The sequence below is a fragment of the Oryzias latipes genome, chromosome 1 (assembly GCF_053564925.1).
Source record: "Oryzias latipes strain Hd-rR chromosome 1, Olatipes_Hd-rR_3.1".
Classification (NCBI taxonomy): Eukaryota; Metazoa; Chordata; class Actinopteri; order Beloniformes; family Adrianichthyidae; genus Oryzias; species Oryzias latipes.
Window position 1 is genome coordinate 6335677 of NC_136237.1, and position 12241 is coordinate 6347917.

At 55.1% G+C, this 12241-nt stretch overlaps 3 protein-coding genes across 6 annotated transcripts; all 3 read right to left on the bottom strand.

Moving 5' to 3' along the window:
• Positions 1-866: 866 nt before the first annotated feature.
• Positions 867-4878, bottom strand: LOC144995593 (uncharacterized). Of its 4 annotated transcripts, XM_078955406.1 has the most exons (5): positions 2469-2523; positions 2228-2353; positions 2045-2132; positions 1285-1956; positions 867-1079 (listed from the first exon to the last, which is right to left on the bottom strand). In XM_078955406.1, exons 2-5 carry the CDS (start codon positions 2228-2230, stop codon positions 928-930), a joined length of 915 nt encoding a protein of 304 aa, XP_078811532.1. In that variant the 5' UTR covers positions 2231-2353; positions 2469-2523; the 3' UTR covers positions 867-927. The 4 variants fall into 4 exon arrangements, with proteins under 4 accessions (XP_078811532.1, XP_078811482.1, XP_078811506.1 ...); XM_078955356.1 differs by having other exon boundaries at positions 2045-2353; positions 2469-4878; XM_078955380.1 differs by having other exon boundaries at positions 1285-1566; positions 1642-1956; positions 2045-2523.
• Positions 2296-8584, bottom strand: LOC144995512 (uncharacterized). The gene is made up of 2 exons (XM_078955262.1): positions 4015-8584; positions 2296-2689 (listed from the first exon to the last, which is right to left on the bottom strand). The coding sequence occupies exon 1, from the start codon at positions 8582-8584 to the stop codon at positions 5303-5305; it is 3282 nt and encodes a 1093-aa protein (XP_078811388.1). The 3' UTR covers positions 2296-2689; positions 4015-5302.
• LOC144996203 (uncharacterized) lies at positions 3244-4949 on the bottom strand. Its single transcript, XM_078955492.1, has 3 exons — positions 4810-4949; positions 4322-4624; positions 3244-4251 (listed from the first exon to the last, which is right to left on the bottom strand). Exons 1-3 carry the CDS (start codon positions 4871-4873, stop codon positions 3839-3841), a joined length of 780 nt encoding a protein of 259 aa, XP_078811618.1. The 5' UTR covers positions 4874-4949; the 3' UTR covers positions 3244-3838.
• Positions 8585-12241: the final 3657 nt, after the last annotated feature.

A 12241-nucleotide genomic window follows, 5' to 3' on the forward strand; every position in this document is an offset into this window, starting at 1 on the left:
CCGAAGGGACGCTCGCAGAGCCCGGTGAAGCAGCAGCAGACGTTCGTTGATTGAGGCAAACACTATTCCACTTTGCACCACTCGATCACACCCGAAGACCGTTCCGACACGTCACGCAGAATTCCCCGAAGGCAGGTCACAAAGTCGGGTTACCCGGTGTCTTTTATAAATGGCAGAGGGGCGACAAGCTCACACCGTTGGAGGCAGACGAAGAAGACTCAACCCCTTTAACCTTTCCGTTGCACTCCTCTGTCTTCTATCTCCCTTCAGGCAGGGCCTATGGAGTCCCGGCGACCAGGGCCCTCGAAGACTCTCCGCTCGCACGGCGCACAGAGCTCTCGCATGATGACCTATTTGGAAGAGCTGGCCGACCACGTTGAAGTGCCTCGCTCGGGGGAGGCCTCCTCATCGAGTGGAAACCGAGACGTCGGGCTTGTGAGCGTCTACTCGCATCGTGGGCGTGCTGACGACGGGGCGAAGCGGACGAAGACCGAAAGCTTGTGCTTACGCTTCCACACTCCCTCGGTTGACGAGAGCACAGACTCTGACCTGTGCTCCGCCTCGACTGCTGTAGTGCCCGATGCAGCATCTCAGTGTGATCACGTGTGATGAGATACAAAATAAAATCATGTCAGACGTTTGCCCTGTGTCTCTTTTCCTTGTCTGCACCGTCTGAAGCGATCGGCGCGTCGGGTTTGCGCTCGGAGGACCCGAGTGACCTCAAGCAGAATCATTGGGGCCCTGCTACGCGTAGCCACATTGTTCAAAGTGCCTCATAGCATTTTCTTGTCCTTTATATAGTTTTTGTCCTAACCACACTTTTTCAGCACTGAAAAGGATAATAACGAAAACAAAACAGAGACATCTTTCAGAGGTGGACTCGATGGTCTTTATTGTAACGGTGATCAAATGAACACACACATGGGTTTATGTCTTATGAAGTAAGTCACTGAGGTTGATAGATGCAGGAGCCAATCCCCTTTTCATCTTTCGTCGCATCCTCCAGACGATCGCGCAAATCGCGAGAGCAGCGAGACCGATGGGGATAAGGACAAACAAAACACGATTTCGAAGTCGGCCTGAGAAGAACAAGGGAGATGTTCCGTTAAACCGAGAGTTGATGGTGTCCATCAGCTTTTGCAAATAATAAATTCAATTGTTAAAAATAAATAAATAAGAGCACCACTCACGTAACTGATATTAAATGCAAATGTTAAAGATAAATAAATAAATAAATAAATAAATAAATAAATAAATGAATAAATGAATAAGAGCACCACTCACAAAACTGAATTTTCACTGTCGCTTTTTTGCTGTTTATGCCAGAGGCTACGGCGCAGCTGTAAACCAAGCCAGCGTCCTCAGGAGACAGTTCCACGGTGCTGCGGATGTCATAGAGCATCCGTGAGGTCCGTCGTACGGCGGTAGTGGCGTTCAGAGTCCTGCCCGACGGAGGCTGGGTGGACCAAGTCAGCTCGGGTTCCGGGTAGATGCCCTCCGAAATGCACACAACGGTGTTGTCAACCTGCTCCAGACGGACTTTGGTGACCGGAGATGCTGCAGAAACTAAAAGAAGAAAGAAACAAACAAATTTAAAAAAAAAAAAATTGAAATAAATAAAAAATGGAAAGCCTCTCTCACCTTCCACCTCCCTCGACGCTTTATCGTCTCCTTTGCCAGTGGCCTGGGTTTCGTTGGGGTCCACGTCGACAACCTCGGTCGGTCGAACCCGGGAGTCGCTGATTGCGTGGACAGTCTGCGTGGACTGCTGGGGGGTGGTCATGGTGTGTGTCCGAGGAGGAGGCGTCGGGCTGGCCAGACTCGGATCCCGGCTGGACCCCTCTTCCCCGGCTGCGCCGCCGCCGTTCGACCAGCCAGGTGGAGGAGGAGGCGTCGGGCGGGCCAGACTCGGATCCCGGTCGAACCCCTCTTTGGCGTGACCGTCGGTGACAGGAGCTGCCGCGAGACAAAACTCGGACTTAGGGCCGCGTCTTCGCTTAACGGTCACAGGGGTTGACTTAATCACAACACTTGCGACTCTTACCTTGCACCATTACTTTGACGTTTCTGGTATGCCCATTTCTCGAGCTGACAACGACACAACGGTATGATCCCTGGTCTTGAAGCTGCACCTTTGACAGCAATATTGAAGCATTTCCTTCAAAGATCTGATCCTCGAACAAGGAGGTTCTGTTGTTGACATTCCCCCTGTCAGGGTTTGTTATACCATATGTGAGGAAGGGAACTATCTCTGGATCCTTAAACCAGCGCACTGTTATGGAGCCCTCCCTCGGAACACTGCAGGGTAAGATGCAGGTTTCCATGACGAGGCAGGTAACGTCGGTGTCTGTAACTACATGACAGCGGCTTAAGAAAAAAAAAACAAGAAAAACAAAACCCCACACATTTTCACAAAGATTCATCAAAGTTTCACCATCTGCCTTCCACAACACAACGAGTTCACTCACCCTCAGCTCTCAGTGTCCACGCGAGAGTCAGAAGGATCCACGGTCCCAATAGTAACCCTCTCATGGTTTATCCGCTCTGATGACTGAGGCCAGATAGAGTACGGTTGGGGTCGAGGGAGTCGGCGGTGGGAGACACAGAAGGACCTTTCGACCGTCGTCGCTCGCTGTCCGCTTCGCTTTCGTCCGAGGGGGCGCTGAAGTTTAATGGGAGCTCGGGGAGCCTGGTAAAACCGTAGCAGATGGTGGTGATTCAGTCAAACACTGCATTCACGGCGGAGTTATAAGGGCTTCGTTCGACCCGCCCAAATCCGTTCCGACGCTAGATGGGGAATTCCCTGAAGGCAGGTCAGGAAAGTGCGAGTTCGGGGCGCATCCGAGTTTCTCGAGCTACATATTCCAGAGAACTCGTAAGGCGAGAATCGAAAGGGCATGCTCATACAGTGAAGGCCGCTCGATTCAATGGCTGAACCTCTCTGCCATCTTTGTCTGTCTTCTATCTACTTTCACACGTAATCGTGTGAGATGATACACAAAGTAAAATCTAGTCAGACGTTTAACCTGGGTTTCCTTTCTTTTGTTTTTTGCGCAGTGTGAAGCGATGGGCTCGGAGGACCCTACCGACCTCGTGGTGAAACCCCGTTAAGCGTAGGACGGTCACCCTGGGTTGCCGCAAAGCGCTCGAAGGCTCATGGAGCATGCCCCATCCTTTTTATTTTTTCGTAACCACACTTTCTCATTACTGAAAAAGCAAAAAGAAAAACAAAATACAGACATCTTTCAGAGGTGGACTCTAGGGTCTTTATTGTTACGGCAATCAAACGAACACACACAAGGGTTCACGTAGCAAAAGTAAGCCTGTGAAGTTGGAACAATGCATGAGCAGGCAGATTGGAAAGGTCCGTCGCCGAGAGTCCCACGGTCAGGCGGGAGCGCATCTCCTGGTTCTCCCTAGCATGCTCCATATCCCGAGAGCCAGGCAAATTGCGAGAGCCGCGACACCGACGGGGATCAGGACATAGATCGTCAGAACTTTTCGGAGTCTGCCTGAGGAAAACGAAAAGAAATAAGCCGTGAAAGCGAGAACAGATTGAGGATAGTGACGCCTCTGGCGTTCGTGCATAATCTGAAGTCCAACAGTAGGTGCAAAAAAAAAGAAACTAAACAAATGAACCACTTGCTTCGCACACCTTCCACCATCAAAGTTGCTTTCTTGCTGTGCTTGCCAGAGGTTACAACGCAGCTGTAAACCATGACAGCGTCCTCGTGCGACAGTAACAAGGAGCTGCGGATGTCGTAGAGCAGCAGCGAGGTCCGCCAGACGGCGGTCGTGGCGTTCAGAGCCCCACCGGACGGAGGCTCGGTGGACCAGGTTAGCTCGGGTTTCGGGTAGATCCCTTTCGAGCAGCAGACGACAGTGTCGTCCACCTCCTCCATGCGGACTTCGAGGACCGGAGCCGCTGCGAGAAACGAATCCTGGGCTCAGCGCAACCCGTTTGCTTGGCGGGCCAAGCGTTCCCTCTCGACAGTGACCGTCGGCCCCTCTCACCTTCAGCCTCTTTCGTCGCCCCATCGTCTCGTTCGGGAGTCGCCGCTGTGCGGTCACGGTCCGCGTCGACGTTCTCTGTTGTTGGACCGTGGTAGCCGCCCTTGTTGGGAAACGGCTGCGTGGACCACCGGGGGGTGATCGCGGCGTTCAAAGTCCTGCTGGCCGTAGTGGGCTCCGTCGACCGAACCGGTTCGCGTTCCCGGCTGATCCCCTCCGAACTGTCGAGGACCGGAGCCGCTGCGAGACAAACTAGAATTTAGAGCCGCATTTTCGCTAAACGGTCACCTAAGTCACTCACCGCTCTTACCTTGCACGTTGACGTTGACATAAGTGTATCGCTCATTCTTACGGGTTGTAACGTAGCAGGTGTATCTTCCCTGATCGTGAAGCTGCACCCAGGACAACCGTAGTGAGGCATTACCTTTAGAGACCTGATCCGAGAACAAGAAACCTCTGCCCTTGACATTCCTGAACTGAGGGTTCGCGTTGTAATATGAAAGAAAGGGGGTGCCCTCGTTATCCTTAATCCAGTGCACTATCGGATTGTCTCCTCTCTGAAAACTGCAGGGTAAGATGCAGGTTTCCATGATGAGACAGGTGATGTTGGTGTCTGTAACAACGTGACAGCGACACAAGAAAGAAAGCAGAAAAAACATTTAGCCGGCAACCCTCCCGAGCCCCTCTTCGACTTTGTAACCTGACTACACAGACTCATCGAATCGAGCCTCTCAAAACACAGGCTCATCGATCGTACTCGTGCTAGGAACAGTATCAGCAAGCCTACAGAGGACTCACCCGCTGCGCTCAAGGTCCATGTGAGAGTCAGAAGTAGCCACGGTCTGAATGGGAGACCTCTCATGGTTTATTCTGACGGGATACACGAAAGTATCTGTCAGCAGTCCGAAAGGGAACGCGAGATTTTAATAAGAACTGGCGGGCCCTAGTACCACTGGAGCCAACGGACGGTTACACTACCGTACCCCGTACCCCCGGTGGAGCGAGCGCACAGTTTATCTCACCTCTGAAAATAAAGGAGAACCAGACACCTGAACACAATACATTTTATTTTCACTCAACGATACAACAAAAAAAAACAATGTGTAGGTCCCTCGAAGGACACCTGAAAACAATCAAACAAACGTGAAAAAGTCAAGTAAAAGTACAGAAACAAAGCCAGCCGAAGCAGATCTCAGTGTAGCGTAGCCGTGTCTCTGGGACATTCATCGACACACATACATGAGCATGTACGCTGCACCTTGGCGGGGGCCTCCGATCGAAGGGCTCCTCACTAGCACCGCAGGTGAGTGGAGACGATGAGGGGCGAAAGTCTGGCAAAGAGGTCGACCAGCGAGCTCTCGGAGGCGCCGTTACCGCACAGGCGTACGAGCGCGATGACGATCCTGTAATACACTTTGGTGAGTTCGGGCACGGGGCTCCGTGCTGCGTGTTTGGAGATCATTACGACGGGGGCCCATTTCAATAGACCCAAGGCGACCCGAGGGTCTGCGTCGTGAGTGTAGCACCTGCCGTCTCGGGACAGCTGCACTCTGTCGGGGCTCAGTAGGTCGACCCCCGCGACGTCGCGCAGCCCGGCCCTGCTCAGGTCCACGGTTAGCGGGGCTCTCGTGCAGTTGAACGCGACCACTTCGACCTTGTGGCTCTCGAACACTCTGACCTTCAGTCTCAGCGTCAGGTTTCGTATCAGGGAAGAAAGCGACTTGGAATCAGATGGAGGCCCCGGCAACGTCTGTTTTCCCCTTCGCGGCGGAGGGTTGCCGAACACCAGCAGGCCGAGCCCGCGGCCCGACTCGTATTTCGTCCCCGTGAGGCTCGGCTCGGCCCGCCACGTGGACCTCTCGGCCGTGTACTCCTCGAACGCGAAGTAGGCGCTGTCCAGGGTGAGCCTGCTGGGTACAACGGCTCTCCCCCGGCCCGCTCTCTCACTCAGGATCCCCAGGGCCCCGCTGAGGATCCCGACGGGGTCCCTTGAGGAGAGGAGGCTTATCGAATCCGCCTCGCGAAAGCCGCATCTGCCCAAAACCTCGATACAGAGCGTGAGCAGGCCCTCGTTTCGCGCCCCGAAAAAAGGACCACCGCGACCAAAGTGCTTGGCGAGGTAAGCCACCGGGTCGATCAGCGCGCAGCCTCGGCAGATCAGCAAGTCGTCCAGATTTAACGCGCGCGTGGGGAGCTTCTCTGCCTCCAAGGCCTGGTGAAGTGTCAGGAGCACCTGAGCGGCGAAGGCGTCAGCTGAGAAAGGCGCCTTCTCGAGAGTCCACTCGGATGCTTTCTTGCAGTCAGCGAACATGGGAGCGTACTGGAACACCACAACGCCGTCGCAGCTCTCCGAGCTCCTGCACAGGCCTCGGATCGGGCCCGCGAACAAGTCCGGTCGCTGCTCCGTGACAGCAATCGAGAGCTCGACGACGTGCTCTATGAACCTCTCGGCGTCCTCCGGAGATGCCTGGGTGAGGATGGCCATCTTTGTGTCGACCTCTCCCTCGCAGCATCCGCTTTTGCCTTTCACGATGACCCGGGGACCTCCCGCGGGCGAGCTGGCCGAAGCGGAGCAGGGGTCTGGCTCTGGAGACCCGATCCGCATCCGCGCGAAGGTGAGTCTCTCCGGAGACCGCCCGACACGGCCCGAGTCTTCCTTGGCGACCTGGGATGAAGCGCTGGCCTTTCTCGAGTACCACACGTAAGGCTGTATGTAACCCGGAGCCAGTCTTATCACGTCGACCCCGTAGAAGATCTTGCTCTCGGATCGGAATGTGGTAGCGAGAGAAGAGGTGTCTGGCACCCGGAAAGCGGGGGGTTCGCAGTCCTCGCAAGCCACCGCGTCACAGGCTCTGTAGCAGCCGGCTCCGATGTTCGTCGGGATCTCCCTCGCCGGAACCGAGACAGCATCCGCGCCCAGGTCCCGATACCTCGGGAGTTCGAGCAGCTCAGACGCCGACCACCTTTCCTGGGGGAACAACGTGATGCACGCCGCCCCGATGGCGACGAACTCCGGATCTGGGCCCGTTCGACCGGACGCCCTCGCGGCCGCGGCTTCCAGCTTCTTCGCGACGTCTCTAGTCCGCGGCCTCGAGCGGAATTGCCGCCGCAGCTCCTTGGCGTCCAAGCTCTTCATGTAATACGAATCGAAGGCGGCTTCCGAGGTAGGCTCGTACGTGCCTAGCAGCTCGGACAAATTCCTCGCGTAGGTCCTGCTGCAAAAACCTTCCCGCTGACCTGACGCCCTGTGGCCGATCAGGGGCGCGCCGCTGTACAGCTCCCAGATCATGCAGTACCAGCTGAACACGTCCGCCTGAGTGTCGGACTCCAGGCACCACAGCACCTCGGGAGCTCTGTTCGCACGGGTGCCCCTGGGCTGATCGGGAGTGGAGAAGTTGCACGCGGTGCCAAAGTCGCTGATCTTGAACACCAGTGGCAGGGGCCTCCTGCTTTCGGCGCGACACACCAGGACGTTTCTGTGCGTAATGTCCCTGTGCTGGATGGCTCTCGACCGCAGGTGGTCCAGGGCGCGCAGAACGTCCAGTTCGACCAGGGGCACGTACCTCGTCTCGGTCCCCATGTGCGCCGAAAACTCGTGCAGGGAGCACGCTGCCTCCTCCATCAGGGATACGACCCTGCCACCCAAAGGGTACCCGGGGGCCTCGCACCACAAGCCCCCGAATGTCCGCAGCACGTTCGGGTGCTTGATGGAGGCTCCGATCAGGACCTCCTCCATCTGGGTCGCGACGTGCGCATAGCGCTTGAACTCGTCCTCCACCACGGGCAGGCTCCAGTTCAGCATTTCGGGGAAGAGGTTGACCTTGGCAACCAGCCCCTCCTCGATGCGCACCGTGACGCCGAACCCGCCGCGGCCCAGCACGGACTTCCCGTCGCGCAGCAGGGACTCGAGGTCGACCGCCGTCGCGGACGCCGTCTCCGGGACGGCGCGTAACGTCCATTTTTCAGACGAGCGGGTGGGCGCCTCTGGCTCGCTACGCCGTCCGAAACTGTCAGCTGTCACAATCGGCGTCGTTGGAGGCACGGTGTCGTACCTCTCTGGTCTCAGGCTCCTCAGCACGGGAGCGCTCCCCTGCTCCTTGGGTCTTATTGAGCACTCGCAGCCCCGGGCAACGCGGCGAGCGACATACTCGAAGCCTCCCGCGCCCAAGATCGCGTTTGCGGCCGCGCACAAGGACCTCACCTCGTCGTTTTTCTGAGATGGGGCGTTTCGCCCTACAGTCGAAAACAGGACCAGAGAACCGTCGCGACCCAGGAACCAGGTCCTCTCTACGCACACCACCAAACGCTCCGTGGTCTCTCGGACGCGAGGTTTCGCGTCCACGCTGCATATCTCTACCTTGTCCGTGTCCACGCCGCATAGCCCGCACAGTCTCGTGAGCCAGGCGACTAGGTTTTCTCTTCCCCGGCGAGGTTCGCACAGATCGAAGCTTTTAGCTCCCAGCCACTCCAGCGCTCCAGGAGCGTCGCTGCAACAAAGAGTCTTAACATGATACAAGCGGTGCTCTCCCAGCAGTCCGAGAAGCCTCCGAGTGCACCGTCCGCCGTCCTCCATGCTTTGCGCGCCCGAAGGGGGCTCTCGGTCAGTTTATAAAATGAACTCAGAAATGAGACAGAAAATCGCGTTTTCTCCCCACGCCTCGGTAGCCCTTTTCGAGTGCCTGATAGTGGCAGGGGCGCCCGCCACTGGCCTGCTGCAGAACGAAGTGGTCAGCAAGCACAGACCCACGCTTCAAAAGAGCCTCGAGCTTCTGAGGGACATGTGGACGAGGTCTGACGCGCTGCACGTGTGTCAGGACGACCTGATCTCGCTCCATCGGATGGAGTGCGAGAGCGCCGGGCACGCCGGCGCCAAGGTCCCGAAATGCATCGCCGTGGACCATCGCAAGTTGTCCAGGTACTACGTGTACCTGCTGTTTCGCTACAGCGTGAGCTTCGCATCGTCCGATCGAGGGGGCTTCATTTACAACAGGTTTCGAGCGTGGGGTGCTGGCGCCGGAGCGGTCGAACCCCTGAGAGACATCCCCCACGCTTGGTTGCCTCCGTTCCAGTCGCCCGCCCCGTCAGCTCCTCCGGAGGAATCTGACTTTGCGCAGCTTTCTCGAGCTGGCAAGCTCCGGGCGCAGACGAGAGGGCCCGGTCGTCACGCCGAAAGGGTTGACCCGAGCGAAGCTGTGGAAAGCGGATGGCGTGAAGCGGACGAATCGAGGTTTGACAGAACAGAGCGAGGGAGAGTGCCTGTTCGCAATGGATGTCGCTCGAGTGCGAAGGAGTTCTCCTCGACAAGGCACGGTCAGGGAAGGGAGGTGAAACAAGGCGGCAGGGGCTACCGCGAAGACAGCGATCGTGACTCGACAGTCGACAGCGGGCGGGAATGTTGAAGTGGCGACCGGATTTGTAGATTTATTGCCCTCTGCTGTCTGTTATGTATGGAAAAAATGAAATAAAATAAAATTTCTGTGCACTCTCCTCGTTCGTCTCTACTTCTTACACTTTCCGCGCTGCCTGGCCGTTATGGCAGGTAGGATGCAACGTCTGTTTGAGCAGATCTCTTCTGCACACAGAAAATACGGTGGAAGGGGCACATGAGCTTTCTCAAGGTCTAGGGACATACTTTACCTCTCTGACCAAAAGTCTTCATGCTTGTCCAACAGTGCACACCTTTATGTTGTGTGTGTTTTTGTGTGCTTGTCTTTTGTGCATGTGTGTGTGTAACTTGCTCCTCAGTATTCAATCGAGTTAAAGATAGGGTCGAGACAGAAAAAACAAAACAAACAAAAAATCAGTCAAGGAGCAACACCCCAGTCAAGGAGTCTTTATTTTGTAATGGAACACAGGAACGTAGAATTCAATTCAAACAAAACCAGGTTCACATCGTTTGGTAAAACGAGTGCACAGCCCGTGACTGTAAAACTAGGGTTTTCTGGGCTCATCCTCGTCAGACGTGCTGTCGACGTATATGTCTCCCGTGTGCCTGAAATGTGACTTGGCTTGGGCGAGTCGCATCTTCTTGCTGGTGAATCTTGAGGTTATGGGCCTCGTGCCGCGATCCACGCGTGCCGGCTCAGATTTCTCGGGTTGAGCTGGCGCGCTCGTGGATTCCGTTGCTCCAGTCTGCGTGGTGCGATCGTAATAGATCCTACCGTGCTTACTCTGGTAGTAATTGCGACGGTACTTTGCGCGCCAGAAGACGCAGTTGCAGCATTCGCAGTCGATTTCATGGTCCCCGAAACCCCAAAGGTGGGCCGGGAAAATTTCTTTGTCGTCGTAGGACTCCACGCTTTCTCCGCCAGACTCCAGCTCGCTGCTGTCGCTCCCGGACTGACGGGACTCTTTGATCCGTTTTTTCAAGTAAGCCATCATGGCCCGATCGTTGTCAGAATCTGACTCGGAATCCTCCACGCTGGCCTGCGGCCCTTCGGGCGAGGTCCCAGTATTGGTCCCGATGGTCCGGCGTCTTGGGACAAACCGCCGTCCTGCGTTGACTTCCTCATCCGAGTCGACGTCCATGCTGCCTGTGAGAAAATTGGATTTTCTAGAAAGGACTGTTTTAATAAAAACGTTCGGTTGGTTCGTTCCCTTCAGTTTCCTGCACACAGAAATGAATGAATAAGACTCAGAGACAATACATAGCTACAGTGAAGATTTACCCCGCACAAAACAGCACAGATTTGTACGCAGGGTTACAGACAGAGGAACATGATCTCAAAGTCTGAACAAAGACACTCATAAAAAGGTTCGGTTTATATACCTAGCATTTACTTATTCAGAAGATGGTCCGAGGGTCTATGGACCCACACGAGGACACACAAAAAGTGAAAAAGGGAGGATGAGGAGAAACTGTGACAACAATAACTCTGCTGTGCTGTCTTAGGATGTAATATAAATTTGAGATGATAATACTGAATCAAGTTTAAACCATTTGTGTAGTAAAAGGTAAAAGTGAATGTAATAAAAGAAAAGATTGAGTTTCTAACTATTCTGTTTCTAATTATTCCTAACACTGCATGTCTCTGAATTCCTGGCTGTTTGCAAGACGATAGGAGGAGAGAAGCCAGCCCCTCCGCTTAAATATTTAACAGGCACACCTTTCCTAAGAAACCTCTTCCCCCACCCACACCCTTTCAGGGGCAGGCACTTGACAGGCTCTGCAGATGAGAGCAAACCTGTTGCACTGTCTCTGTTGTACCTTGTATCTCTGTCGCTTGGAAAGTTTCTAAGTAGTATTCTTTTTGTTTTGTTTTTTGTTTTTTTCGTTTTCCTCATTTGCTCCTCTCGAGTTTCCAGACCGAAACACTCTCTTCGTTAGAATGGACAGCACCCCGGTATCTGGAGGGAGGGCTGGGAGCGACTCGGACTTGGATGTCATGTACATCGAATCTGCCCCGGGGAACAAAATGACCTTCGATCCGGTGAGGGGAGCGACGCTGCTCGACCTGGCTGCGTACGTTGTGGCAGCTCCTGAGAAGCCGAGAGCTCTGTGCCGCGGGCCGAATTTTTCACCCGTGCCTCTGGGACGGCCCTGCGCGACGGTGCCGGTGATGGGAGACGGCAACTGTTTCTTCAGGGCCGTCAGCTACTTGGTCTGCGGCAGGGACGACTACCACTACAAGATCAGAAGCTGGTGCGTCAGGGAAATGAGTTCGAATAAAGAAAAATACAGAGATTTGCTGCGCTCGCAGTACTCGAGCGTGGAGCAGTACATTCTCGAAAGGAGGCCGAAGGATCGGGGTGTCTGGGCCACCGAGGTGGAAATCGCAGCGCTGGCCAACGGCTGGGACGTGAACGTGTACACCCACAACCACGGAGGGTGGGTAGTCTACAGTCCAGACGGCAGGCCTCGGTCGAACGAGCTGCCCGGGATATACGTGCAGAACCAGTTGGGCCACTACGAACCCATCGTGTGCGTGAAGGACCCGAGCGGCTCGGGTTGCTATGGGTTCTGCCGCCACACCTTTGTCGGCGAGTGCCGTCAGGCAGTCTCAGAGCCGCTCCGCTGCATCGCGAGAGGGCTCCGGGATTCAAAGTTCGCCACGTCTCAGAAACCCGGAGAGGCGGACGAAGAGAAAGTAGGGGAAGGAAGGAAAGAAAAAGAAGAGAGAGAATATGAAGATGTAGAAATGGATAAAGAAGAAGAGTGTATCATCAACGGGGAGGATGGCTCCCAGCTGCTCGTACCTAGCACCATGTTCTCGAGGAGAGCAGTTGAAGT